General features: G+C 41.6%; 2 protein-coding genes across 3 annotated transcripts in view; one reads left to right on the forward strand and one right to left on the reverse strand.

The window, feature by feature from the left end:
- Positions 1-27,819, forward strand: part of Dhx38 (DEAH-box helicase 38) — a 112,995-nt gene that overhangs the window by 24,434 nt on the left and 60,742 nt on the right. Inside the window, exon 28 of one of the 2 annotated variants that reach the window (XM_074055732.1) lies at positions 4,446-5,927. The exons of the other annotated variant lie outside the window; for it this stretch is intronic. The gene's annotated coding sequence lies outside the window, so the exon portion shown is untranslated. Of the gene's footprint in view, positions 1-4,445; positions 5,928-27,819 lie in introns of those variants that run through there. 2 annotated transcript variants of the gene reach the window in all.
- On the reverse strand, positions 4,029-27,716 carry Pmfbp1 (polyamine modulated factor 1 binding protein 1). The gene is made up of 16 exons (XM_020172677.2): positions 27,501-27,716; positions 22,195-22,365; positions 20,923-21,033; positions 18,373-18,499; positions 18,143-18,300; positions 16,183-16,423; positions 14,326-14,515; positions 14,033-14,186; positions 13,317-13,484; positions 12,959-13,096; positions 10,109-10,273; positions 9,365-9,532; positions 8,912-9,076; positions 7,669-7,772; positions 7,192-7,266; positions 4,029-4,491 (listed from the first exon to the last, which is right to left on the reverse strand). The coding sequence occupies exons 1-16, from the start codon at positions 27,699-27,701 to the stop codon at positions 4,251-4,253; spliced, it is 2,577 nt and encodes an 858-aa protein (XP_020028266.2). The 5' UTR covers positions 27,702-27,716; the 3' UTR covers positions 4,029-4,250.

A 27,819-nucleotide genomic window follows, 5' to 3' on the forward strand; every position in this document is an offset into this window, starting at 1 on the left:
GCTTGTTTCTGTCAATGAGATGGGTCTCCTGTGAACAACAGATTGTTGGATCTTCCTTTTTAATCCAATTTGCCAAGTGGTGTCTTTTGATGGGGGGAGTTAAGTCCATTAACATTCAGTGTTAGCATTGATAGGTATGTGGTGATTCCTGTCATTTAGTTGTCTTAGTTGATCAAGGGTTTGATTGTGTACAGCTAATTGATGCTACTCTCTACTTTCTTGCCTTGTCTTTTCCTATGGTTTGGTACTGCCTGTCCTCTCATGGTTTTGTTTGCTTTCATTTTCTGTGTGCAGAATTTCTTGAAGAATCTTTTGTAGTGGTGGCTTGATAGTCATATATTGTTTTAGTTTCTGCTTATAGTGGAAGACTTTTATTACTCCATCTATTTTGAATGATAGTCTTGCTGGGTAGAGTATCCTAAGGTTGAAGTTATTTTCATTCAGTGCCCAGAAGACCTCACTCCACGCCCTTCTTGCTTTTAAGGTTTCCATTGACAAATCTGCTGTGATTTTGATAGGTTTACCTTTGTATGTCCATTTTTGAAATAGATTGTTTTCTTGTTGAGTTTTAGTTCGCTATATATTATGAGTATTGCTCCCTTATCAGCTATATCATATGCAGATATTTGCCTTTTTTACTCTATTGATAATTGTCTTATGACACAAAAAATAAAATTTTCATGAAGTCCAATTTGTCTGTTTTTTATTGTCTGTACCTTTGGTGTCATATCTAAGAAATCATTGCCAAAAACACTGTGATGAAGTTTTCATCCTGTTTACTTGTCTTTATTCTCATTCTCTCTCTCTCTTTCTCTCTCTCTCTCTCTCCAGAGAGACACAGAGTCTTGCTGTACAGCCTAGGCTGGCCTTGATTTCATAATCCTCTTGTCTCAGCCTCCTTAGTCTTGGAATTGCAGGTGTACGCCACCACATCTGTCTTCCCTATGTTTTCTTCTATGAGTTTTAAAGTTTTAGGTCTTACATTGAAGTTTTTGATCCTCTTTAAGTTAATTTCCTTCCTTCCTTCCTCCCTCCCTCCCTTCTCCCTCCCTTCCTCCCTTCCTTCCTTCCTTCTTTCCTTTTCTTCCTTTTCTTCCTGTACTGGGGATTGAACTCAAGGCCTCATGTTTGCTTGTTCTATCACTTGAGCCATAACCCCAGTCCTTGAGTCAATTGTGTTAGGAAAGGGTCTGGATTTCATTCATTTGTATATAGATATCTAGATTTCTCTTTGAAAAAGACTGTCCTTTTTCCATTGAACTTGGTACTCTTGTTAGAAATCATTTGACCATATATGAAAGTAGGTTTATGTTTAGGCTTTACTTTCCATTGGTCTATGTGTCTGTCTTTAAGTCAGTACCACACTGTTTTGATTATGGAAGCTTTGCAGTATTTTTGAAATCAGGAAATGTCTGTCCTTCAGCTTTGTTCTTCTTTTTATGTGTTTTGGTCATTTGGGTCTCTTGAAATGCCCCATGTGAATTTTAGGATGGGTTTTTCTATTTCTGCAAAAGATTTAATTGAAATTTTGATAGGGATTGCATTGAATCTATAAATCCTTTGGACAGTGTTGATAGTTTAATGTTAGATCTTCAAATCCATGAACATGGAATGTGGTTCCATTTATTTATGGCTTTAATTTCTGTCAGCAATTTTGCAGTTTTCACTACATAAGTCTTCCTCCTTAGTGTTTATTTTCTAAGTATTTGATTCTTTTTGATGATATAGTTAATGGAATTATTTTTGTAATTTCCTTTTCAAATCTCATTCAATGTTAGTGAATAGAAATGCAACTGATTTTTGTATATTGCATTTTATTCTGCTGTTTTTCTGAATTTATGTATTATAACATTTTTTGTGTGCAGTCTTTAGGGTGCCTTTTAATTCTTTTTCCTACCTAATTGCTCTGACTAGAATATCCAGTACTTTGTGGAATAGAAATGGCAAAAGTGGGCCTCCTTGCCTTGTTCCTGAACTTAGAGGAAAATCTTTTAGTCTTTTACCATTGAGTATGAAACTGTGGGTTTTTCACATGTGGCTTTCATTATGTTGAGGTAGTTTCATTCTATTGTTAGTTTTGGGGCATTTTAAACCACAAAATGATATTGTAACTTTTTATTTTTAATATCAACATATTCAAACTACTTTTTGGGGATTGACTTTCTTGATTATTTCTTAAAGACATACACCTTCCCAGCCTCACTCCTGTCTTTACAGAAACTACAATTGCTCTAAGTCTGACCCCTTTACCCACTCAGGTCTTCTGCATGGCTGGGCTTTCACAGCCAGATGACTGGATGACCTATAAATATTTTTCTAGCCCTTTGCTTCCACAACACACTACCTGCCCCCAGAGAAAGTGAAAGAACACTTTGAAGAAATGTACAACACTCAAAGTATCCAGAGATTGTAATTTTGGCCAACGCATATGAAACTTTTTGTAAATTATAGGGATAAATTGCCCATTAGTAGACTAAAGAGGGAATTTTAAGGATACTGAGCTTTTGTTTGAATAAATGGGCCATGGCTAGGAGTGGGATGCAATTTCATCAGTACCAGGGTTTTCAGTTTTAGTTTTCTCCAGAAAATTAACTCTTATTCTAAACCAAATTGGGGGTAGGGATGCTCTCAAAGTAGGTGAACAGTAACCATCAGAACAGAAACTGCCAGATTCTTTTCCCCCAACCTCTTCTACACACCTCTGGAACTTGCCCTTCCCTAGATCTGTTAGGGGCATCCTGTGAAGCAAGTTGTGATTAGCAGTGAATTTTCTTTGCCTTTATTTGGCCAGGGAGGGAGGCAAGAATATTTACAAATCATGGCCAGTCAGTGGGTTTCTTCCCTCACTTTTTCTGCCCCCTCCATAATGCAACCTCTTCCTAAATAAGTTTCTCTTATTTGACCCTCGTAGCTATTTGTCTCCATTTTCTATTGACTAGAAATATAAATTCTAGACAGGTACTCAGTTTAACAAAATCCTAACACTCTAAAATAGTTTAGCTGTTCTTGGAGTTGGTTATAATGAAATTTTACCTGTATTGAAGTGACTGGGGAGAAAAATAAAATTGTTAAAAGGAGGAATTGTAACATGGCAGCCAGGGAGGAAGCAGATGGCTTGCTCTCACTTCCCCACTTGGAAAATGCAGCACTTATTTATTTCACTTCCTTTTGGGTCTCAGGATTACTTTCCTTTTTGGAAAAAAAAAGTTTTTTTAATAGATATTTTTTCCTATTTAAGGTTTCAGACAGAGACAGAAAGCAAAAATGATGCTAATTATCTCTTGTTGGTTTAAAAATGAATCCATGTAATCCAGACACTTGCTTTGGGAATGATGGCTCACTTACAAAAGTGAAAGAGACGAATGTCTTTTAGAATCCAGAGAACACAGGGATGAACATGGTGCTGGTAGAGGTAGAGATGTCTGTAAGACACAGGCGCTCACTGAGGCTGCGTTGCTTACGTCTTTATTTGAGTTTGGGCCTGGAGGTGGAAGTGTGGTGCCAAAGCTCACTCCACTGAAAGAAGTGGACAAAACTTTTTGCAAGATGCTAGCATCTTTCAAAATAGGCTGGGACCTTGATTTATTCCCATAACAGCGGATCCAGGTCAAGAGAGAGGGATGGGAACTCACTGTCCTCTGAAAACATGCGTGGAAATGATGCTCGGGGCAAGGTGCTGATCTAGCAATATGAAGAACCTGGGGGAACAGGGAGGAAATGAGAGTTTTTTATTTGAGAAGTTAATGAGGTAATTTCTCAAGGACTGCCCTTATGGTCAGGCAGCTCTGTGGCAGGGTAACTTCTTCCCTCTGGGGTTACATGGAGTTTAGATAGAGTTGGTAGAAAGCAGGCATAGACCCCGGCTGAATGAGCAGCTGGGGCACTCTTGTGGGGTTTCCAGCCACATAACTGGAGGAAGTCTATTCTGTTTTTCCTCTCTTTTCTCTACACTCCCCAAAAGGGACTGGGTCATGGGAAGAGGATAGATCTGAGATATGAGGTAGGTGGGTATCATGAAAATTCTCAGATCAGAAGGGGCCTTAATTTGTTTCCTATTTCTACAAATACGGAAACAATTATTGTTGGTTCAGAGTAGCTAAGTAAATGACTGGAGGTCACGAGTGACCTGTTTCCTTCTATGTGAATTCCCAATCCAGTGATCTTTGAAAAAAATGATATCACACTGTTGTTGTTTTGGCACATTAAAAAAGGAGACATTACAGTAGCAAAAGTCACGTGGCAGACATACCCTAGGAATGGGGCATCCCGATGAACTTGTTAATGTCCATTCTCTGACCCAGGTCTTGGTGGTGTGGCTCCTTCCAGCCCAGTGTGCCACCCACTTTCCCCTTTTGTGTGGGCTCCGGTTTGCTGGGGCCTAGGGCTTTGGTGTATAATCTTTGGTTTCCGGCTTTCACCTTCTTCTCTTCAATCTCATTCTTCAGCTTCCTGTTTTCCTGCTGTAGATGGACCATTACATTATGGAGGTGGCTGTGAGAAGGAGAAGGAGGGACAGGTGGGTGTTTGGTCTGCTTGGCTCCCCTCTGGAAAGAACTGGTAAAGATGTCAATTACAGAAAGGAGGGTGTGGATGCCCAGTGCCTTTCAAGCTGGATTCTCACACCTACTGTGTAAATGGAGTCTATGTGTGTCTGGTGAAAGAAGCCCAGGTCTGGGGGTGGGAGGAGGATCCAGAATTAGTATACCCAATCCACTCTGTCAGCTCTGGGCTGCTGTCTTATCTGTTAGATGGGAGACATCAAGCCTGACCTGCCTGTCAGGATTCATGTAAGGATCCCATTTGGCAAATGATAGAAATTTGCCTTGAAGAGCCAGAAGTATGTTAGTAACAATTCTGACCATGTGTCATTGGGTCCTCATAGCTCTGCCTGGGAAATACTTTCACTCAGTACAAAACCCAAGTTCTCTCCACCACCCTTTGCTGAAGGGATCCTGGCTCTGTTGAGAACTTGGGCAAGTTTTTAATCCTTGTTTTACAGACCAGGAAGTAGAGGCTGTGATGTAGGTGAGAGGAGAGATAACTTAGCTTGTTTCTCATGGTTTAATAAATGGCAGCTATTATCAATAGTTGTGATTCTCGAAACTATGAGAGCAGTGGATGGCAGTGGGCTCTGAAACAAGACTTCCAGAGTTGGAATTCTGACTCTGCCATCTACCAGTTGTTAGGGAAAAATTATTTAACCTCTTGGTTTGTCTCTTCCATCATCTATAAATGGGGCTATACCTACATACAGTCCCTGACTTAAAGATGGTTTGGCTTACAAATTTTTTGACTTCAGAATGCTCCACATTTCTACACATTCAGTAGAAAGTGTACTTTGAATTTGGATCTTTTCCTGAACTAGTAGTATGTGGTACAATTCTTCCTTGAGATGCTGAGCAGTGGTGGTGAGCTGCAGGTCCCAGTCAGCCATGGATCATGAGGGAAAACCACCAGTACTCTGCAGGGGGGCTGCGTTGCTAAGCTGTGGTGTTTAGTGGGGCAGGTGTATTAAATGCATCTTTTTTGGCAGGAGTGGATTTTGAACTTAGGGTCTCATACTTGGTAGGTAAGCACTCTATCACTTTAGCCATGCCCCCTGCCCTTTTTGTTTTAGCTTATTTTCAGATAGGGTCTCCAGCTTTTGCTGGGGACCAGCCTAGGACTAGGATTCTCTTATCTCCCATTTTCCCATGTAGCTGGGATTACAGATGTGCACCACCACACCCAGCTCTTAAATGCATTTTTAACATGATAATATTTTCAACTAATGATGGGTGTCCAGACATAGTTCCATCTTCAGTTGAGGAGCACCTATTTGCTGAACTCCTGAGATCTTAGGAAGACTGATCAGGTAATACACGTAAAGCATTCATTACAGTGCCTCACACATGCCGAGCAATCAATGTTAGTTGAGCAATTATTATTAAAAGATGTTTTTCCTTCAAATAGGATCAATGAAATTTGAGAATGAGTGTAGTGGAGCACAGCTTCCTGGAATTTGGCATAATACTAGGAAAAATCTGAAGTTTCTCTGTTACTTTTCAGATTGTGACAAGTTTTGTTTTAGCTAACTCTCTTTAAAAAATGCTTTCATCAGTGAAAATATCATGGTCCTTTCAATCTAGAGGAAATCAAATGAAGAATTAATTCTCAACTTCTTCTCTGGGCATATGCTTTATATTCCACATGCCACTGGGCAGGAGGTGGGTCCTGGTGCCACCCTGGTTTCCTGTCACTCTCTCAGGTGTTCTCCTGTCAGGATGCCCGATGCCTTCAACATCCTGTACAATCCATCCAAGACCTGGCCTCCTGGTCTTTGGTCTCCATATTACAGTAGTCTTGTCTTCTCCTTCAGCTCATCATCCACCTAAGCTCAAAGCCTAGGATAGAGCCTTGCAACTGGGAGTCACAAACTGGGAGTTCCAGGTGTGCTGAGACACTGACACCCTCAGACCTTGGGGCAGTTACTGCTTAGACAACTTTGTCAGAATCAAGCCCATCCCAGGTTCCCCTAGTACGTGGAATACATGTGATCATTTCTGAGCGTCCCCTGACAAAAGCTTGGGACTCACTGCCCTAGGGTTTGTCATTCCCTTTCCTTTACCATCTCCAAACTCCTCAGTTTTAGACATTTGTTCCTTTACCTCTACTGTCACACTTCCTGCACTCCTCCCCTCTCTGTCTCAGCAGACCCACCTTTGACCATGCAGGTGAAATAAGATCACAGAGGAGGGTGGAGCAACAAGTACAGGATCCTAGGTTCCCTGCTAGGCAGCTGAAACAGAAGAACCTTCAGCCTGCTTACCTCAGACTATTGCATGGGCAGCTGTCCTATGTTCCTCCATTCAGGGATCTCTGGTACAGCTGCTTAGTCCCTGCCCTAACTAATCTAGTCTTCTTAGTGCCAGTTCCCTTCTCAGCATTGTGAACTTGAGACTCACACATGAGAGTAGGAAGCAGCATGCAGACTATTAAGCTCCCCGACCTTTGCATTGCTGGTGAGGGAACTAAGGCCCAGTGCAGTCAAGTGGTGGGCCAATGTCACAGAGATGCAGGTTAAGGACCCCGGGGGTCCTTCCAAAGTCCTAGGGTCTGATCCAAAGAGCAAGTGATTACAGGCAGCCTGGCTCCTGGCTGGTCCTTCTCATTAGGTTCCAAGAGGCAGCTAGAGTGGTGGGGATGACTTACTCCTTCTCACCAGTCAGCTTGGCAATGTATTTGACCTGTTCACGGAGCTTGTTTCCTAGTTTCTCATTGGCGATCCTGTAATAAAATGCAGAAGAGTGGCAGTTTCCCCAGTCTCTGGTGAGCAAGCTGTTGGGTGTTCTCAGCAGGACTTCTGCTGGAACCCAGGTCTCCACACATCACCCTGTATCCCTAGAGCTATCACCTTGCTGGCACCTGGCAACTAAGGACTCTTTGTATTCAACTGCTTGTAAAATCACTGGGAATTCCAGGTGAGTTCAAGGGAATGAGTTTAAGGATTCAGGTGAAGCTGGAACCTAGATTGGGAAGAGGAAGTTTGAGCCCCAGTGAAACTGCCTTTTCATCGTGATGCTGCTCCTTTCCCAAGTTGCGGTACATTCTGAACCTCCCTGAAGATTCAGGTCCTGCAGTCTCATTCTCAAACCTTGGGATCTGCCCCGTGTTTTATTCTGTACTTACTTCTGCTCTTTTGCCCACTGCTCCATGTTGGACATAATCTGATCATTGTCTCGGTGGCGCCTACAGGTGTCTTTGGGCACCGGCTGTTGGGGCTGGCCACGCGGCTTCCGAATAAGAAGAAAATGAGATAGTAAGGGGTGGGAACACAGACTGTCACCTCCTGCCTTCCCCTCCTCCTCAATCCTGCCTCTTCTTTCTTCCTGGGAGAAGAAAAATCAACTCAGTTGTCTGACCTGAGGCCAGAGTTGCCACACTGGGACTTCCCCTTCCAGCTGTTTCACCCCATACAAAGGTGACATCTCTGAGAAGGCACCAATTAGGTCAGAGACACAGTGGATTTGTGCACTTATAATAATGTTTTCAGGCCAAAGCCATTGCAATAACTTGTTCTAAAAAAGCAGTATATGCTAAGCCAACTTCATTTATTTATTTATTGGTAGAACTGGAGATTGAACTCAGGACCTTATACTAGGCAAGCACTCTACTTCTTGAATCATACCCCCAGCTCTTTCTTGCTTTATTTTTCAGATAGGGTCTTGTGATTTTTGCCTAGGGCCAGCCTTGAACCTTGATTCTACCTCTGCCTCCCACATATCTGGGACCACAGGCAAGTGCCCCCATGCCCAGTTTTTTTTTTTTTTTTTGAGGTAGGGTCTCACTAACTTTTTTGCACAGGTTGCCCTTAAACCTCAATCCTCCCATCTCTGCCTCCTGCGTAGCTGGGATTACAGGCACGCACCACCATGACTAGCCTAAGTCAACTTACTAACAGATGGAAGAAAAGTATCTGGAGGAAGTGATGGCTTCTTTCTAATTTGAACAAAGGCTCCATGGCTACTCTAAGATGTTCTGAGGCTTCCTGCCATGAATTCACTGCTTGGGAAACTGGGTATGGGGCATGTTTAGGTCACTTAGCCAATTCTACCATAGGGTCTGAAGCTGCTGAACATGCAGGATGTATTCTGGAGGACCACCCAGAGGGTTGCCCAATTCAGGGGTGACTGTTGTGCCTGACAACTTCTTCTCTGGAAGGGGTCCTTCGTTCTGGTTAATAGCTCTCTATGAACAAAGCCACAAGTACATAGATAAGTTAAGACAGCTGCTGCAGCCTAGGAGTGCCTAGCCCCTTCTTCTTGCTGAATGGGGTGGGGTATACTTTCCTTCTCCCAGCACCTCCAGCCCACCAAGGGTTGCCTGGCTAAGAGGGTCTGAGAGGAAGTGACAGAAGCCAAGGAATGCCCACCTCCTCATCTTCAAGGAGGTTTTCTTTCAGGGTGGCCATCTCCTCCTGGAACTCCCTGAGCTGGGTCTCCTTAGCTGCCAGCATCTTGAGATCATTCTGGTGCTGTTTCTGCCACTGCAGCACTTGGTTGCTCATCTCCTCCAGCTTCTTGTCGAAGGCGTGCACCTGTTCAGGAATACAACGTTAGGAGGGGACCCCAGAGGAACCAATGACATGACACTGCAGAGGGTGTTTCCTTGGCCTTGAAAGACTTGGTGGGGGCATTTTATTTCCAGAAGCCAGCAGAGGGCACCCCTGCTCTGATCTTTGCTGCTCCTATCTGAAGTTGGAGGAGCAGAGAAAGTGGAGGGAGCATATTAGCCAAAGAGTATGGCTTAGCATTAAATAATTCTGGATGCAAAAGGTGACCTGTGGACTTCCTAACAGGAAGATGGCCCAGTCCTGGCTTCTCACCTCTATCTCACTCTCCTTGTGGAAGCACTGCAGCTTTTTTAATTCCACATTGAGCTTTTTCATCCTGTCCTCGTAAGCTACAATTTCATCTTCCAGCTGAGCTTTCCTCTCTTGGGTCTGTAGCAAGGTTCGCTGCAGGCTCTTTGTCTCTGAGGTCGCATTATTGAGCTTCCGGTAAAGACAAAGGGGATGAGAGTGGCTGTCAGAGCCCTTTGGCCCTCTCTGCTGAGTCCTGAACAGAGAAGGGTTCCAGTCCCTCCCTGTCCTCTGCTCAGAGTGGCATGAAATGGTCACTTTGCCCAGTGTTCCAGAGAGTGGTGGGAAATGACAGTGGCTGGTTTTCTACATTTCCTCTTTCCCCTGCCCCCAATCCTCTATTCTCCCCCAACCCTGATTTCTTTTTCCAATTTGGTGAATTAATCTGCAGGCATGATCAGCATGGGATGGGGGAGGCTGGGGTACAAATTCCCTTGACAATCCAGGCTTTGGAAAAGCCTTGTCCCTGAGTCACCCATGGGTAGAAAGACTTGTTAGACTTGGTCTCCATTTTTGTCCCCCCTCATCCCCCCTTATAAAAGCCTTATACTAAGAGGAAGCAGGCTTTTTCTGGACAGGTACCCCAGCCCAGGCAAGGGTTTGAGATGCCCTGAGGATAGCCAGCCAGGCAGGAAACTAGCTCTTGGGCCTCATATTTCCTAGTATTTCTTTGAAAACCTTCCTGGAGATGAGAGGGTATGGCCTCACTTTCTCCAGGGCTTGTGTCAGGTCATCTTGACAGATGCATGACTTCCGGGATAATTCCTCATAGACTTCTTTAGTAACCATGGTCTGGAGGTAATGCCTCTCTTTCTTCACAGCTGTGTCCAGCTGTGTCTGAAGACATATTACAGACTCCTTCTGGTGGGATATCTTTAAGGAGTAAGAAAATCACTGTCAAGATTCCAGCTCCTGGGTTCTGTGACTATGGGAAGTGGCCAAGAGCTGGGCTCTCTTCTCTCTAAAATAATCTGCACAGCAGTCTGTATTAATGTTCACAGCTTCATCTCACTGTTGTAAAAGATAGAACTGTCTTTCCAGGTTCTGCACCTGCCCACCCACATTTACTTTTCTACTTATATTTGGGATGTTAGGTCTAGATGGTTTTACAGGTAAATTCCACTAAGTCATCCCTGATTCCTCACTTGCTCTCACAGTCATTCCATCAGCTAGTCTGGTCAATTCTGCTACCAAATTCTTCCCTGACACCACTCTAGTCTGGACAGCAACCGCTTCCTAACTGCTTTCCTCACTTATGCACCTACCCCTTGCCTGAATCCATTTCTACACATTAGTCAGAGTTTTGTCTCTTGTCCCTTTCAGAAAATCCCACCAACAGCTTTCCATTGCTCTTAGAGTAAGATCCCAAATTTCTTAACTGAGGCCATAATGTCTGCTCCGCCTACCTTTCTGATCTTATCCTATACCAATGTCTCCTTTGGTCAATTCTCTTGAGTCACAATGATCTTATTTCACTTCCTAGAGTGTCCTAAATGTGTATTAAAAAAGTAACACATGATACACAATCAGAAATCATACTAGAAATATAAGGACGGGCTAAAATTAGGATCACCTAATTTTCTTTACCACATTACTGATTGATATAATCAATAATGATATAAATCATCTTGATAGTTTTAAAAGTACTTGATAAAATTCAACATCCATACTGATATAATTCTTAGTAGCTAAGGAACTGAAGAAATTTATTAAAAGAACAAGCTGACAGGGAACATAGCACTGAAACTGATGTATTCCACTTAAGTTAAGAGCAAAGAAAAGGAAGTCTGCTAATACTGCAACTGTTGAACATCCACTGAAGGTACTTTCCAATGCAATGAGGCAAGAAAAGTTAAAAAATAAATATAAATTACTTTGGGCCTCATGATTGCTAGGCAAGTGCTCTACCACTTGAACCCCCCAAAATAAAGGTAAGTATTGTAAAGAAATATTTAGAAAACTGTTGCTGCTTGCAAATGATATAGCTATTTACTGAAAATAAACCATGAGACTCAACTGGACACTGTTACAACTTACAAGGGAGTTTAATAAGATGTCCAAATAAAGAATTAATAAATAAAAATGAATGAGCTTTCTTATTAACATTAATCAATTATAAAAGCAAGTGGAAAAACATTCTAGAGCCAAATAAATGGAAAGAATCTTGATATATTGCCTTGTTTTCATATGGGAAAATTTAAAATTAAAATATGGAATACAGATTAAAGGAAGTACATTTTAAGAAAGCAAAAACTAAGCCTATTTCTAAAGGCTATTTCGATTGATTCAATAAGTGTACTATGTTTGGGATATACTTTAAAAACAAACAGTTAAAATGTTTAAATGCCAAAAAAAATGTCCCTAGTTTTTTTGATTCCCATTGAGGGAATTCAGAAATCGGTGCTTTTACTTACAAATTTACATGGCTATCTTTTGGCTAAGGTGACAACATGCTCTTACTGAATAATTAGGCGGTATCCTTTATATTCAGGGAGGCGCCTTACGATCTGTGTGACTCAGACCTAAACATGTATAACTCTAGATGACCAAACTCCAGGAACACCTGTGCCTTAGTCCTGTGCTGTTTAATATGGCAGCTACAAGTCACATGAAGCTATTTAACCATTAAATAAACTTAAACATAGTTAATATTATTTACAACTACAAAGCCAGTTCCTTGGTTATACTAAGCCCTATTCCAAGTACTCAACGGCCACATGTGGCTAGTGGTTGTATTATTGTATCAGCAGCTCAGACATACAACTTTTCCATCATCACAGAAAGTGCCATGGGAAAGGCTCTTCTTACACTTAAAAATAGTCATACTATTTTAAGATTTAAAAAAACATTATGAAGTAGTAAGAGCTGGTTTGTCTTTCATTTGTAACCCAAGAGACTATCTCCCAAAGATGGAATGTATTCAGTTGGGAAAAGTATCTGCTGGTGATGGCGAAAGAGAACACTTACTAACTAGTGACTTAGGGTGAACATCAGCCTGTCTTCATCCATAAACAGGGGGTCATAGTAATTTATATCTTTTCAAGAGTCAAGTTAATGGAAGATATGTAAAGAACTTAAGTAGGCATTAAATGAATGACTTCAAGCACACATCAGATGCCATTTACTACTTGCTGTCATTGTTTATGTGCAATGAAAAATGTGCCATGAAATATCTTTCATCCCAACCCCTTTTGGTGCTTTGTAACTGGTTTTAGAAGTGTTCCCTAGCAAATTGCCCCAAACAACCAATTCACTCAATTCTGGTCTCAAGTGCATACTGGAAGACTTGATGCCAAACCCTAGATAGTTTTGGAACTCCACCAAAGATGAAATAAAGCCTTCTACATAGGAAAGAAACATTTGTTTGGCTTAGAAACTAGGTCCTGCAGGGTCACCACCCCCCATCCCCTTAAGAGAGAGAGAGAGATCAAGCTTCAGGGGATGCAGTTGACTGCACCAGTCAGTTACATGTCTGTGGTAACAGGTACAAACAGGTACAGCTTCAAGTCAGGGTCACAGGGTTTGAGTTCCTCTTCCCTTTGAGGGGAATTTACTTACCTCTGTGTTCAGTTCTTGGATGATTTGCTGTGTGGCATTGAATTTGCACACAGAGGTTTCCAATTGTGTAGAAGATTGCATCACCTGTATGTGGAGATTCTTGTTTTCCTCCTCCAACTTTCTCAAATTCTCTTTCCACTGCAAGGCCAGAAAGAGGTGTTAACTTCAGGCTGCTATCAAAATTTCACTTCTCCCTTTCCCCTTGTCCACCTCCCCCTCTAGCCTCCTCATTCTGTTACTCAGTGGCCTTTCCCACTATCGGTCCTTTCTCTTCTGAGCTCTAAGCATCCATGGCCTTTGCATCCCTCATGGCCCAGCTAGGTTCATGTCTGATCCTGCATTCCCAGATTCTCCTCACCATTTTTTCCTTCCTTTTATCTTCCTGTTGCAAAGTCTCAAGTTCTTCCTCCAGCAATTTCTCCTTTTCCTTGCACTTTTTCACCTGCTCCAATTTCTCCTGTAGTGACCTTTTTACTTCCTGAAGCTCTTCTATTGTTTTGCATTTGAAGTTTTCTAGTTCCTTTTTCTGAGAAAATAAGGACAGGGCTGGAAGACACTCATACTACATTATACTTGGGACTAGAAATCCAGACAGATGTACACAGGGAAAGATTGAAATAAGTATGAGAATAATTCCTTAGTTCTATGGCACATGTAACAAAATTTGCTCTGATGCTCTGAAACATTTTTCTTTGTTTAATTAGATCAGTTAATTTTATTTATAGATCCAATTCCCATAGCATCAGTCTTCTCTCCCACTTACTCACCAAGTCTTTTCATGTAGAAACTTCTTTGAATAAAGTTTTAAGCAATCTTTGAAGAACACAAAAAAGATAAAAGACTTGCAATTGACTAAAAAGGATAGCTTTTGAATCCCAAAAAGACAAACTTGTTCTTTGTTTTTGAGCTTAACCCTTGAAAATGGGGACTGGTGCCAAGGGGCTAGTGTAGCACTCTAACACACATTCTGGAGAATTCTTTGGATTGGTGGCATCATTTTCCCAAATCAAGACTGATACATTTAACCTTAGGCAGGAAAGATGCCGGAGCTGGCTGCCTACTTGCTCTTCATACCTGGCACTGACAGATTTTGGCTTGATCAAGCATGTCACTTATTTTCATATCCTTCTCAGTCACTGTCTTCTGAAGCTGCCTCTTCTCCTTGTCTGAGTTATCAAGCTTCTTCAGGACCTCAGAGCATTCTGAGGTGAGCTCCACTACCCGTTTCCTAAAGCAAAGTGACAACAAGGAAGGACTTCAGTGTTGGGGGACTATGGAGTTGGCTCTAACAGTGAGCTCGCTGTCTTACTTCTGGGCCACTGACCAAAGTGGTCCTGGATGCCTCCCAGGAAGGTTGCTGGAGGTACCTGTTGGATGTCAGCTCCTCTTCAGCTATCAAGGCCCCCTTCTGCAGCTTCTGCAGCTCTCTCTGCAGGTCCTGGATGGTGTCTGCTTTCTGCTTATCCTGGAAACTGCAGCACTGTAGTTTCTGCTGGACATCATCCAGGTTAGATGCTGCCAGCCGGGCATCTTCCTTATACTGGGTTGCTTGTTGAGCTGCAGAAGCCAAGAGACCGGCCAGGGGCATGTCCGTGTGGTAGTTTGTTCTTTCATTCTGTGACTTTCCTCAGTTCCCCATCTGTCCTTACATCTCTCCATTTCATTATCAGTTCTAAGGAGCCCTGTTAAATTATCTGTCTTAAAGCACCCTCTAGTCATGGATTCCTTCTTGATTAAAATTAAACAAATGAGCAGAAATTGCTTAGTATCTCCTGTGTGAATCATGTCATGAGGGACAAATCCTGACCCTCACAGAATTTAAAGTCTGGTAAAGAAGCCATAACTGGTCCACTTGTCACAGAAAACTATAGAATGTTATTTATTTTCTTACTTATTTTGGTGCTGGAGATTGAACCCAGCGTCTAGTGCATGCTAAGCATGTATTTATTGTACCACTGAGCTACACTGACCGTGAACTCAGGAAGAGACTATGTGGGTTAGGACAGTTGGGGATGGACTTGCAGAGAGCTGACTGGGGTTTTGAAGGAGGAGGAGGCGGGAGTTCCAGGTGGAGGAATTGTAACAACAAATGCACAGTGAAGGGAATGGAGAAGGCACGTGGGGGAAGGGTCAGGGAAGACCGGTTTGATTGGAAAGGAAAATGGGAGGGATGGTAGGTGACTGAGCCACCAGAGGGAGTTTCAGAGGACTTTGTACGCCTGAGAGAAATGTTTTACACTTGATTCAGTGAGCAGAGACCTGACATCAGGGAAAGAGTGCTTTAGGAAAATTGAGTGCATTAATTAGAAAAGATTTCCAGCAATATCCTTTCACCCTACACCCTGGCCTCAGATGCAGGGAAAAGCCGTCAGGTAAGTTCACTGAGGTCCTTTTATGCCAAGCATGATTCCTCACCCTGTGGTCTCTACTTTAAACATCAGTCTCCTTTCATTCCCTCTGAAGTGTCCTGGTTTGGATATCGGAAGAAAGAGGATGTCCTTACCAAAACAATGATGCATCTTGGAAAAAGGAGAGGGGAGGATATTTCTAAAGTGGTGGGCAGAATAGTTTCAGTTTTAGAAAGGCTGAGTGGGAGGAGGTGGGTTGCCCAGGGAAAACTATTCTCCCAAGACAGGACTGACCACAGCTGCAAAGTCAGGTTGGGGCTCAAAGTTTTGGAGTCATCAGCAGAGAAATGCAGTTACAAGGAGGAGGGGGCTCACCAAAGGACGAGTACAAAGAGAAGAGAAAGGGTGGAGGGCAGTCTTCTGGGATGGACAACTGTAGGCAGAACAGGGGGAAAAGAAAAGAAAAAACAATGGTGATATTTGTGGAAGAACAAGGGGCATATCATGACCCCAAAGCTGAGAAACAAGGCTGGAGTGTGGGTGGCTAATGGTGTCAGGGAACACAGAGAATGATGGAAGGGAAGTTAGAGAGTGGTGGAGGAGCAGATGGAAAAGGATATGGGCCAGAAAGCAGGATCAACATCTGAGATGGCTGAGAAAAGGGTGGGTCTGTGAGTTCAGCAGCTACTTTTCTAAGCTCAGGCAAGGCTTCAGAGGAGGGGAGCTCAGAGGAGGGGGGGAGGAGGTAAAGGAGTTCAGGAGGGTGGGGATAACTGCTGAGTGGTATCAGATGAGGCCACGAGAGGCGTGGAGTGAAAAGAGAGGGATGGCTCTGCCCCAGGGTCTGGAAGCATGGTGGGGCATGGTGGGTCTCACCCGCCAGCAGCTGCTGCTGCTCGCTCTCCTCGAGGCAGTCCTTCAGCTGCTGGATCTCAGCCCGCAGGACCTCACATTCTACCTTGCACTTGTCCTGCCTTGCCTCCTTGATGGCTATTTCCAGTTCTGTCACCATACACTGCAGCTTCTCCAGCTCCACCTCCTTCTTCCTGAGGCAGTTCTGGACCTGGGTCAGTTTCTTCTCCAGCTCATGCATCATTTCATCTTTCTCTTGGAGCAGCTGAGGAGAGTGAAGTAGGGATGCTGAAAAAGGCCTGAGTGGTAGCAGGGCGGTCAGAAATCGTCCTGAACCCTGTCCAAGCCAGTGTCATCTTTTGTTTATTTCAAGAGCCTCCTACTTGTGATCCCTGCCACCACCATGGGTCCCCTTAGCTACAGGGGACCTAAAAAGTACAAGTCAGATCTTCTTTCATCTCTGTTCAAAACCTTCCACTGGCTTCCATCTTACTTAGATAAGGTCCAAGTCCTTACAATGACCTCTTTGGGATGCCCATGATCTGGTTCTATCTAGGCTACCTGTCTGACCTCGCCTCCAGCCACTCCCCACTCCTCTCAGCTTCATCTAATCCCCTAGAGTACTTCAAGTGGACTCCACCGCAGGGCCTTTGTATTTGCTATGCCCTCTGCCTGGAATATTCTTCCTCAAGATCTTTACCTGTGCATCTTCTTCACTCAATTAGAATCTGTGCCCAAATACTGCCTTATCAGAGAGACCTTCCATTTCCACCTTGTGTAAAATAGTCACCAACTTATCAGTCACTGACTGCAAAATAATCAGTGTTAAATATTGCTTTTGTTGTTTGTTTCTGATCTGTCTCCCCACACTAGAATGTAAGCACTATGAGAGTAGGGATTTTGCAGGTTTTGCTGTATTTTTAGTGCCTAGAACAGTGCTTGGTCTGTGTAGGTACTCAAGAATATTTATTGAATGAATATATGAATGACTTAATGTTGTCTGTCCAGATTCCTGGCTTCATGTTACCATACTGTTTCCTCCATACTTTGTAATATACTTTGGGCTTTTAATGGCCAGCCAATCAACTGGGTTGTTATTATTATTGTTATTAATTTGTGGTGGTACTGGAGATTGAACTTGAGTGCTATACTATTTGAGCACTCTGCCAGCCCTTTTTTTTTTTAAATTGGTTTATTTTGAGATAGAGTTTTGCTTTATGTCCAGATGGCCTGGATCATGATCCTCCTGTTTGTGCTTCCCCTCCTAGCTGGGATGACAGGCATGTACCACTGTGCCCAATCATTGGTTGAGATGGGGTTTGGAGAACTCTTTATCCTGGTTGGCCTCAAACTGAGATCCCCAGGATCTCTGCCTCCCAAATCGCTAGGATTACAGTCTTGAGCCACCCTGCCTTGACTGGATTATTTTTAATAGCTCAGAGGAGACTTCAGGGATGGAACAGTGCTGACTGTAAAAGCTTGTACTGGTTTCACAACCTTTCTGTTTTTGGTTCTAGTTCTAGGCCTTTCCAGGAACTTGATTTATGTTGGCAACTACAGTTCTTCTAGGCCATTACGGAGCTCCATTAATATTTCAATTTGCCTGATTTGTGTATTCATAAGATATTTATAATTTTAAAAGGTGAAATTCTTTACAAGGCTAAATATTATTTTACAGTTTTTCCTTCCACTATCAAGCATAAAAAAAACACAGGGGCACAATGCAAGTGTATCCCAACCTCACTTGCTACCTTGCAGGGCTGGGGAAGGACATTTTTCTTATAGAATGACTGCTTCTATTATGGTCCCAGCATGGCCACATCAAGTTGTTACATGTTATAAGAAACACCAAAGAAGTGCCTGGAACTATGTCTGGACGAGAAGAGCCCCGAGTCTCACTATGCGTGTGCTGAGGCCCCCACCAGCAATCACAGCTGGTGAAGGAATCCCTTGGTGGTTCCAACAAGGGAATTCCTGTCCTCACCTTGTCTTTCTTCAAAGTGAGTTTCTGGGTCTCTGTGAACTGCAGCTGCAGGTCCTGCACTCGGTGCTGCAGGATGGCAACCTCCTTTTCCTTCCTCTCAATGAGGGCAGATGTCTCCTCCCGCAGCCTGTGCAGGTCTAGCTCCAACTTCATCATGTCTACAGTGGGGGAGACCGGGTGCTGCTTGCTCAGAGGAGGGCTCCAGCCCTATTCCCCCAGTCCTGGCTTACCCTTCATGATGTTCTTCTTCTGCTCTGACACAGCTTCTAGTTCCATGCGCAGGTCCTTCACGAGGTTCTGGTACTCCTCCACGTGCAGGCACTGGCTGTCCTTCTGCTCCTGCAGGTGCTTCAGTATCTGGCAGCCAGAAGAGAAGCAGGGAAGGATAAGGACACAGGGGAAGGAGGCCAAACATCCACAAAAGAACAACTTTCTGTGATTGGAAGATAGTGGTTGCCAGCAGCTGGGGGAGGGGATGGGAAGCGACTGCTATGGGGTTCTTGGGGTGATAAAAAATGTTTTGGAATTAGAGTTGATGGTTGTCCAACTTTGTGATTATACTAAAATCCAATGATGAATTTTATGGTTTGTTAATTACGTCTCAATTTAACAAAAACTTTTTTTTTTTTAGATTTCTTATTTCTGATTTTTTTTTTCATTTATTCATATGTGCATTCAATGTTTGGGTCACTTCTCCCCCCTGCCCACTCCCACTCCCCTAACAAAAACTTAAAAGAGGATTATTTTAAGAAGGATATGTCAGATTTCTCATGTTCATGCAGAATGTGCACAAAAGAAACTACTCCTTCCTCCTTGCAACAGACTGTCATTGATGAAGCACCTATTATGTGCCAGGCACTGTCCTAGGGGCTGGGAACAGTGGAGCAAAGAATACAGATACAAATCCTTGCCCCCAGGGAGTTGACAATGGGTGTAGTAAGCAGTGACTTACAGGAAATGTCAAATCTATGGGAGAAACAGGAGAGCAAAGAAGGAAATTGCAGGCCCAGGATGCAGGTCAGGGTTGCAATTTTAAACAGAAAGATGGGTTGCCTGACTGAGAAGGTGGCCTCTGAGCACCACTTGCTGGAGGAGGGGGAGTGAGCCATATGGTAGGTATCTGAGGCTAGAGCTGTGTAGGCAGAGGGACTGGCTACTGACAGGTTCCTGGATGGAGGACATAGAGGAAGCTGGTGGTATTAGCATGGGGCAAGGGATGGGAGAGTAGCTGGAGCTGAGGCGTTGTGGATGGTCACATCTTGTATGGCTGGTAGTCCCTCTGCAAGAACTGTGGTTTCCCTGAAGGTTGGGGGATGCCTTCCTAACCGAGAGGAGGTAGGAACATGTGGCTAAGGAAGAGCAATTAATTGCCTGGGCACCTTGGATGCGGGGGAGGTTCTTTATGTGATTTTAGAGTTGACAGGAAAGAGAGCTGCAGCATGAGGACAGGAAGTGGCAACTGGAGAAATACAGGACAACTACCAAGTGACACAGTATGGGCACTCTGGGGGCAAAAGGCTCATACTAGGCTATGCCACCTGAGGGAAGGGAAGGGTGGCTGGAAGAAGCTGTAATTTGTATTGTTTACTTTGAATAGGAAGGAAATATAAAATGGCAGGGACAGTTGTATTCTGTTTCATGGGGAAGTCTGTATAATTTTTTAAAAATGGAGTGTTATGAGGTCTTGCTGTAGGTCAGGGTGTGAATAACAAGGAACTGACCTTTAAAATAAATATTGACAGTATTTGTATTTCCAAGGAGGAACTACAAAGTTCAATATTGATCCCTTGTTCATCCAACTTTCAGGAAAGGGAAGGTCCTGGGAAGAGGAGTTTCTCACCAGAGGACCCCTTGGAGAGCTTGTATGTGTTGCTTCCTCTCTCTGTCCTCTTTGCCCATTGTTGCAACATCCTACCTTGGTCCATGCAGCCGTGCCCTCTCCAGCCTCACAGTATGGGCTCCAGAGGCTGACTCTGCCATGTACCTTAAATTCAGGCATGGCTGACATTAAGTCAGAACCTCACTTTGGGGGCCTGCCTTAGTTTTGACTATTGGTTCATCAAATCTTGCTATTTCACCAGGGTGGGTTGCAATACACACATGCATGGAAGCAATGCTAGGAATCTCTCTTTATAGCTGTCTTTATCCCAAACTAGCAAAAACGATACGTCTTTCTTATTATCTCTTATGTTTTCTCTTCAACAAAATCAGAGAAGAAGAGGGCAGAACAGGTTCTTCCTGGAAGCAGGGAGTGGGGAGGTGGGGTGGGGGAGAGGTGGCACAAACAATGTATGCACATGTAAGTAAATGTAAACATGATAAAATAAAAGGAGAAAAAAAAAGAAAAAATCTTGCTATTTTGTTTACACGGTTTAAACTGGTTATTCATTTTTAGAACCAACTTTTGATACCTCTTTGAATTTTACAGTTAAAAAGATAATGACTTTGCATGAACAATCTTTCCTAAATTTGGAACTTTTCAACTCTGGCCAGACACTAGAAGGCTGGATGGGCCTTTTGAACTTACCAAGTACTGTTTAGGTATTTTAAAGTATGCTGTGAGAAGTAAGTTTATGGATAGGTACAATTCCAAAATCTAATGCTGCCACAACCTTTGGACATTATACAGTGTCCTTGTGACAGAGGCAACCAGGGTCATACAAATAGAAAATAAAATAGAAAAAACTATAATATAAAAATAAAAAGTAATCAGGAAAATCCAGAAGCAAACCCAGCTCAGCCTGATTCCACCAGGCACAAATAAGCAAAAGAGGTGCCACCTTTTTGATGTCTTCACAGTCTTCTGAGGAGCAAGGAGGATATCTGTGGGTGGCTGTATAGGAAGCAAAGTCTGCTTGTAATTTGATCAAAGCCTCTTCACGCTCCAGAACCTGAGAACGAGTGCAAGTGAGTTAGGGTGAGTGATCAATGTCACATACTTATTACTACAGCTATTTTTGCAGGGTGATTCTTTCTGCAGCATAAGTTTTTTTTGTACAATTATATAACTCATCATGCACTTCCTGTGAGATTAGTAGGGAGAGAGGATTATGCTCTCATTTTTTTTCCTTCCTTTTTTTTTTTTTTGTGGTACTGGGGTTTTGAACTCAGGGTTTCATGCTTGCTAGGCAGGCTCTCTACCAGCCCTCTTTTTGTTGGGTATTTCTGAGATAGGGTTTTGCAAACTATTTCCCTGGGCTGGCTTTGAACTGCAGTCCTCCTGAGCTCTGCTTCCTGAGTAGCTAGGATTACAGGCATGAGCCACCATGCCTGGCTGCTCTCAATCTTATATCAAGATTGCCTAAGGTATAGAGAGTGATTTGCCTTAAGTCTGTCAGTGGCCACCTGGACTTCTGGCCACCTCCTGAACTTCTGTGGGGTCTACTCTATGAAACAAAAGAAGGCTCTTTGGAGGCTATGATGAAGAAATGTACCTAATCTATCAGAGGACAAGATTCAGAGTTTGAGAATTAAGGAAAGAAGTTTCTTATGAAGTGGGTGAATGTGTGTATACGTTTAAAAAAGTCAAAGAACATGAAATTTTTGTTTTAATTTGTTTTTTGAATTTGTTGAAAATAACAAAATCTAAATATTTAAAATTTCCACTCTTCCTTCTGTCTAAGGGAGGGAGGACATAATGAAAAATCGACTGTATATACTTACATATTATGATCAGAGATTTAAAAAAATGGGATTAAAGTACACATAAGGGTCTGCCACTAATAGTCAGCAATGTATCACAAGGTCCTTTCACCCATCTCTTATAGACCTACACCAACCTTTTTACCAACGGCCTACTAGTCCAGAACATGCATATCTCTTTAAGCACTTCTAATCTCTTTAACCATTTACCTACTGACGGGTTCTTAGGTTGTTGTGGAAGAGAATTTAAGTCTTTTTTAGAATCTCAAACTTAATATGTGCAGGCCAGATGTATGCCACGGAGGTGTCTGGGTGAAGGAGATTAATTTAGGAGACTCTCTTTCCTCTCTTTCTTTCCACTAGTCTCACTGTGGGTCTCTGAGAAAAGCGTTTTGGAATGAGGCACTTACCAAAGCATTACTGCAGGCTAGCTTATTTCGAAGCTCCTGAATTAGATCGTCCTGTTCAGAGACCCTTTGCCAGACTTCGGACAGTCGCTTCAGGGTCTCCTGGTGCTCTTGAATCGTGCAGGGAGAGCTGTATATGCGCACCTTTGAGTGGTCACCCTTGTTCTCAGGCTCCTGGGAAGTTCAAAAACAATGCGTTGGTTTTGTTCGTAATTTGTGAGTTAACTTCAGAATTCCACGAGCATGGAAAATCTCTAGCCCTAAGTTCTAAAAGTACATGTCCATATATGGGAAACATGTTCCCTTAAACAAAGAAAAAATATTAAATAACGCAGACACAGTAAAAAGTCCAAACAATTCACCAAATTCATCAGCCTGCTGTGACTCAGGTCCTCTCCTCCCACGACACTGTGCAACCAGCTTTTTTGGCTCTGTTCCAGAGATGTGCCATGCATTCTTTCCTATGCATATATGTATGCTCACACAGCCCTAGCGTTTCTTTCCACAAATGAGTGTCTTCCATGTACTGTTCTAAACGCTGCATTTTCATTTGACAACTTATTTAAGATGTTTCCCACACTGTTATTTATAGATCTATCTTACTCTTCTTTTAAAATTAATCTCAAATTACACAAGTCAGGATATCTGTCTTATCTTTTTAAAACATTGTAACATTACAGGCAAGTCTAAACTTCTCTTTGACCACTACTTCTAATTCTATACCCATTCCACTTTCCAGAGATGATAAACTGTGTGTAACCTCCTGGAACTTTATCTCTGTATTTGCATGATGAAGTGACTCTATAGAATATGGATTATGTTGGCTTTTTAAAAACATGTAAGTGGATTTTTAACTCTAGCTATAATAGAGATTTATCCAAGCTGGTACACGTGCTTCAATCTTGTCCTCTTGATATGCTTTTAGATGTTTTTATCCAGTTTCTTACTGAAGGGAACATAAGTTGCTTCCCTGCTTTTTTCTAAAATGAAGCTGAAAATGAGTACTTTTGCATGTAAATCGTTGAATGCCTATTTTGGTAAATTAAATTCTTAGAAGTAGGACTACTATTTTATATTTAAAATTTGGATTGATATTGTAGAATTGTCCTTCAAAGAAATTATAACACTTGACCCTCTCATCAATCTGAGTATGACTGTTTTCCAAGAACTCTGCTTTTTGTTTTTGTCTTTTAAATATTGTTCCTTGAAATCATGCATGAAGGTTACTATCTTCTCATTATTCTGCACTAATAATGAGTGAACTGATGCACATAGTAAAAAGAAAAATTGCAGAGAATTCTGGTGAGGATGGTGTTCCCTGTTCCCATTAAATTTGTCTCTAACGGGGCTTTTCAGGCAGTTAGAAATAGTTCATGTTCACTGAGCATGAAAGCTGCCCATCAGTGAGCTGCAGAAGGGTCAGTCAGAAATCTAAAATTAACCACAAATCACATTCATGTAAATTATTTAGTATATATGAGGGCAAAGGATTCAAACACAGAAGAGTTAAGAAGCGGGAAGCTGGTATCCATAGGTTCTAATATCTTCTTTACACCATGGGATGAGAAATAGAAATTGATTTAAAAGCAATAGGAGAAAATTTTCTGAATTGAAGAAAAATGTAAATCTTTAGATTAAAAGTCACTTAAGTGTTGAGAGGTTTAATTAAAATAGTAAATAAACTGAAAACATCTTTAGCTTCAAAACCTCTAGAGCTCAAAGAGCTAAAACAGAGGACTCATGAAAAAGAGGAAACAGATTGACACCCAACCACAGATCTTCAGGACTGGGTGGGACAAGGCAGTGTAGTGGTATCATTAAAGACTTAAGGGAAGACACTCTGAAAATTTGTGTCTCTGGCCAAATTAACATTCAAAAATGATGTCAAAATAAATGCTGTTCAGACATGAAAATGTTGAGAAATTTTGCCACCCACAATTGTTTCTGAAAGAATTAAGAATAAATTATTACAGACAAAGAAGTCCAATTATGCAGAAGAAGTAAAGTATATTGCTTAGCACATAATGAGTATAAGCTGGGTTCATTCATAGTCTTGAAGAAACAGACATTTTTTATGTTATATGAACCATTCTTCAGTTAAAAAAAGGCGAAAAGCTTTCCAATGCATATTAGGATAGCGTAATTCAGACGTCAGTATGAGATGAGAGCAGAGAGCACAAAAATTTAAGCCAAACTAATCTTACTTCTGAATAGATGCAAAAACTAAAATTTTAACAAATTTAATAATAAATAAAGCAGTTTATTAAAATAATATATATGATCAAGTAGAATTTATTCCAAGAACATAAGGATTATTCTATATATAAAAATACATTTATAATATACTTCATTAAGGGGTAAATGCTAATATAAAACTCAACATTGATTTTTTGTGTTTTTTGAGATAGGGTCTCACTTATATAGCCTAAGTCAGCCTTAAACTTGCTATGTAGCCCTGTCCTTGAACTTGTGGTCCTCCGTCTCAGCCTCCTGAGTGCTGGGACTATAGGCTTCTGCCACCAATGCCCAGAGACACTGATTCTGATAAGCCAGATGTAAACAGTCATATCTTCAGCTTGAAAAGGATACTAACAAGAAACCAAGAACAGGCATTATATTAAAGGTGAAATATTAGAAACATTTCCTTTAAAGTGAGGAGCAAGATAAAGATGTTATGATTCTGGAGGCTCTAGTCAAAGTAATAAGATGAAAAATAAGTTGTATAAGTTTTGAAAGTGAAAGCAATTCAGAAGAATCTAAGATGTTCAATTGAAAATCCAATAAAGGGGTTCATAAGGTAGCAAGGTAAGATATAAGTTTTCCTATACACCAGTAATAATTCCTAAGATTTTTAAATATATCAAGGTTCCTATTCATAAAACCAATAACAACTGTAATATATCTAGGAATAATCTTAGCAAGAAGTATGTGAAATCTATAAAGAAAAGTTTCAAATCTTACTGAAGGGCACATAAAAACACTTAAGTAAAAGTACAAGTGTGTCATGTTCCATAGATCATGAAAATTTTCCTCAAATTAATATGTAATGTGAAAGTCAGTCAACAGAAACCTAAATTTTCCAAGAAGAGATAGATGTACTAAGATGGCTGAGAAAAATCTGAAATAGAGAAACAGTGAAGGAAGACCTACTCTAAAAGGTGCTGTACAACACACTGTGGGTTAAAGTCACCCAGAACCTCTTTCCCCAATGCAGGAACTGGAAAGCAGAGCAAAGGAGAGAGTCCAGAAAGAGCTATGAGTCAGAGAATTAGGACTGTAAGTCAGTACTTGAATTACTGGGGCAAGAGTGGGATGTTCATTTAATGGTTTGGGGACCACTAGAGATCCATTTAGATAAACATAATTAGAGTTATCTCACGTATGTATCTATATCTATATCTAGATATAGATACATTCGCTCTATATAGCTATATATACATATTTATTCTGGATGGGTTAAAGGTAAAAATATAAAAATGCAAATTTATAAAAGTTCTGGAAGAAAATATAAGATAAAGTTTTATAATCTTGGGAGTAGAGAAGGCCTTCCTAAGGCATAAAACCTAGAATCTGGGCTGACAGAGTACTCCAGTGGTAGAGTGCCTGCCTAGAAGCGTGAGGCCCTGAGTTCAAAAAACCCAAATCTAGTTCAAAAACTAGAATCTATTAAAAAAAGGACTGACAGATTTAAGTCCATAAAAATTCAAAACTTATATATGATGAAAAATGTCGTTAATAAAGTAAAACGAAAAGTTAAAGACTGGAGGAAATATTTTCAGCATATGTAATGAAGCATTATTACCTATATTATATTAAGAAGCTATAAATCAATTCAAAAAGACTAACAACATGGTAAAAAATAGATTAAGGATTAAAACTGGTAATTTGTAAAACAAAAATCCATATGACTATTATGAACAGTGTCCAAAATTTCATTAGAGTGGTGGAGACTGTGATGTGCCTCTCATATCCGCTTTGGCAATGAAAGACTTACTGCCACAGCTGCCAGCCTGTTTTGGGGATCATCTAGGCTGAAGAAAACTGCTTTGCCTAAGGGACAAAGCAGCATACTTTAGGGGCAGCCCACATCCCAATATGGAGGAACAAAGGCCAGGTCCCTTTCCCTCAACTCAGGACAGTTCTGAAGTTTTCTCCAGCCTCACAGCTCCACATGGGGTTGGCTGAGGCCTTTGTAAAACTCTACTCTCTCCACCCACTCCTGATCCTTCCTCTTTCTCTCACAGGTGGTCAGACCAAGAGCTTGCCTTATCCATGTCTTGCATGTTAATCTGTCTTGGAATCTTCTTTGTGGGGAAACCAACCCTCAACTATTAGAGCTAAAGAAAATAAAAGTTGTAGAGAGAGAGCCAATTTCTCCCCTACCCATCAATTTAGCACAAGTTAAAAAGACTGAAAACATATAGTATGGTTAGGTGTGGGGAAAAAACTCTCTAGATTATTGGTAAAAGTGTAAACTGGCAGAACCTTTTTGGTATACAATTTAGAAGTATTTTTAAGCATTCAAAAACATATCCTTTAACCCAGCAATCCCATTTCAGGAAGTACCCTATAGAAATAAGGATGTTTATGACAGCTTGTTTTTAACAAAGATAAAAATAAAAAGTTTAATACATGGCTCATCTACACTATAGAATACCATGATAGTAACTGAAAGAAATCATTAAGATATGCATTTTAAAAGCAACTTACAAAGCCACATTTCTAATGTTCTTTTATGTGAAAAGAGAACCCAAAGCATTTATAGGTGTAACTAGCAAAAGCCCCAGGAGGCCACCCAACATATTCTTCAAGTGATTACCTAAGGGGAAGAGAGTGGGAGAGAGGAGGCTGAAGACAGACTTCCACATTTAATCTCCATACTTTTAACTAGAGAACCTATATCATTGTATGACTTGTATACTTTAAAAAGCAATTAGAGGAAAAAAAGAAACCAACCTAGGGCCCTTTCCCACGTTCCATGGCTCTCTCCTCCTGTTTGATCCTGAGGTCATGGTTTGCATGAGTCCTGTGACCTGCAAGAGCTCATTGCTGGTCACCGTGAGTACATTGGGGAGTTAATTTTGTAATACTCTTTCTACCTAATTAAAGTACCTAAAATTGCTAAGAAGTAATCTTAAAGGAGATGTCCAAGCTAAAAATTTAAAACAAAACAAGTTTACAAAATTCCAGGGCAGGAACTACTTGTAGGCCTGGGTTTCTGATAGTAGAGGCTAGGTCATTAGAGGGAATCACCCAAGAGTATGTCTGCTTGCTGTAACTCTTGGTGGAGGGTCTGGCTTAAATCCTACCTGACTCATGATTCCACTGAGCTCCCCCTCCAGCATCTTCACTTGGCACTCCAATAACTCGATGTTGCTCAGGGAAGTCTGGTATTTATCCCTGTAGAGGTTTAAGCTCCTTTCTAGGGAGATGATCTTGTCCCCAGCCAAGGCAAGCTGCTCCTGTGCCAATTGGAGCTTCTCCCCTGTGTTCTCATTATGGTTTCCCATCTCCTCCTCATAGAGAATCACCTGTTAGTGGGGGAATGAAACCACACTGAAGCCATGCAAACATCCAATGAGGAAAAGATACGGTTAATAAGACACCATGTCGAGCAGTCCTATAGGT

The sequence above is a fragment of the Castor canadensis genome, chromosome 15 (assembly GCF_047511655.1).
Source record: "Castor canadensis chromosome 15, mCasCan1.hap1v2, whole genome shotgun sequence".
Classification (NCBI taxonomy): Eukaryota; Metazoa; Chordata; class Mammalia; order Rodentia; family Castoridae; genus Castor; species Castor canadensis.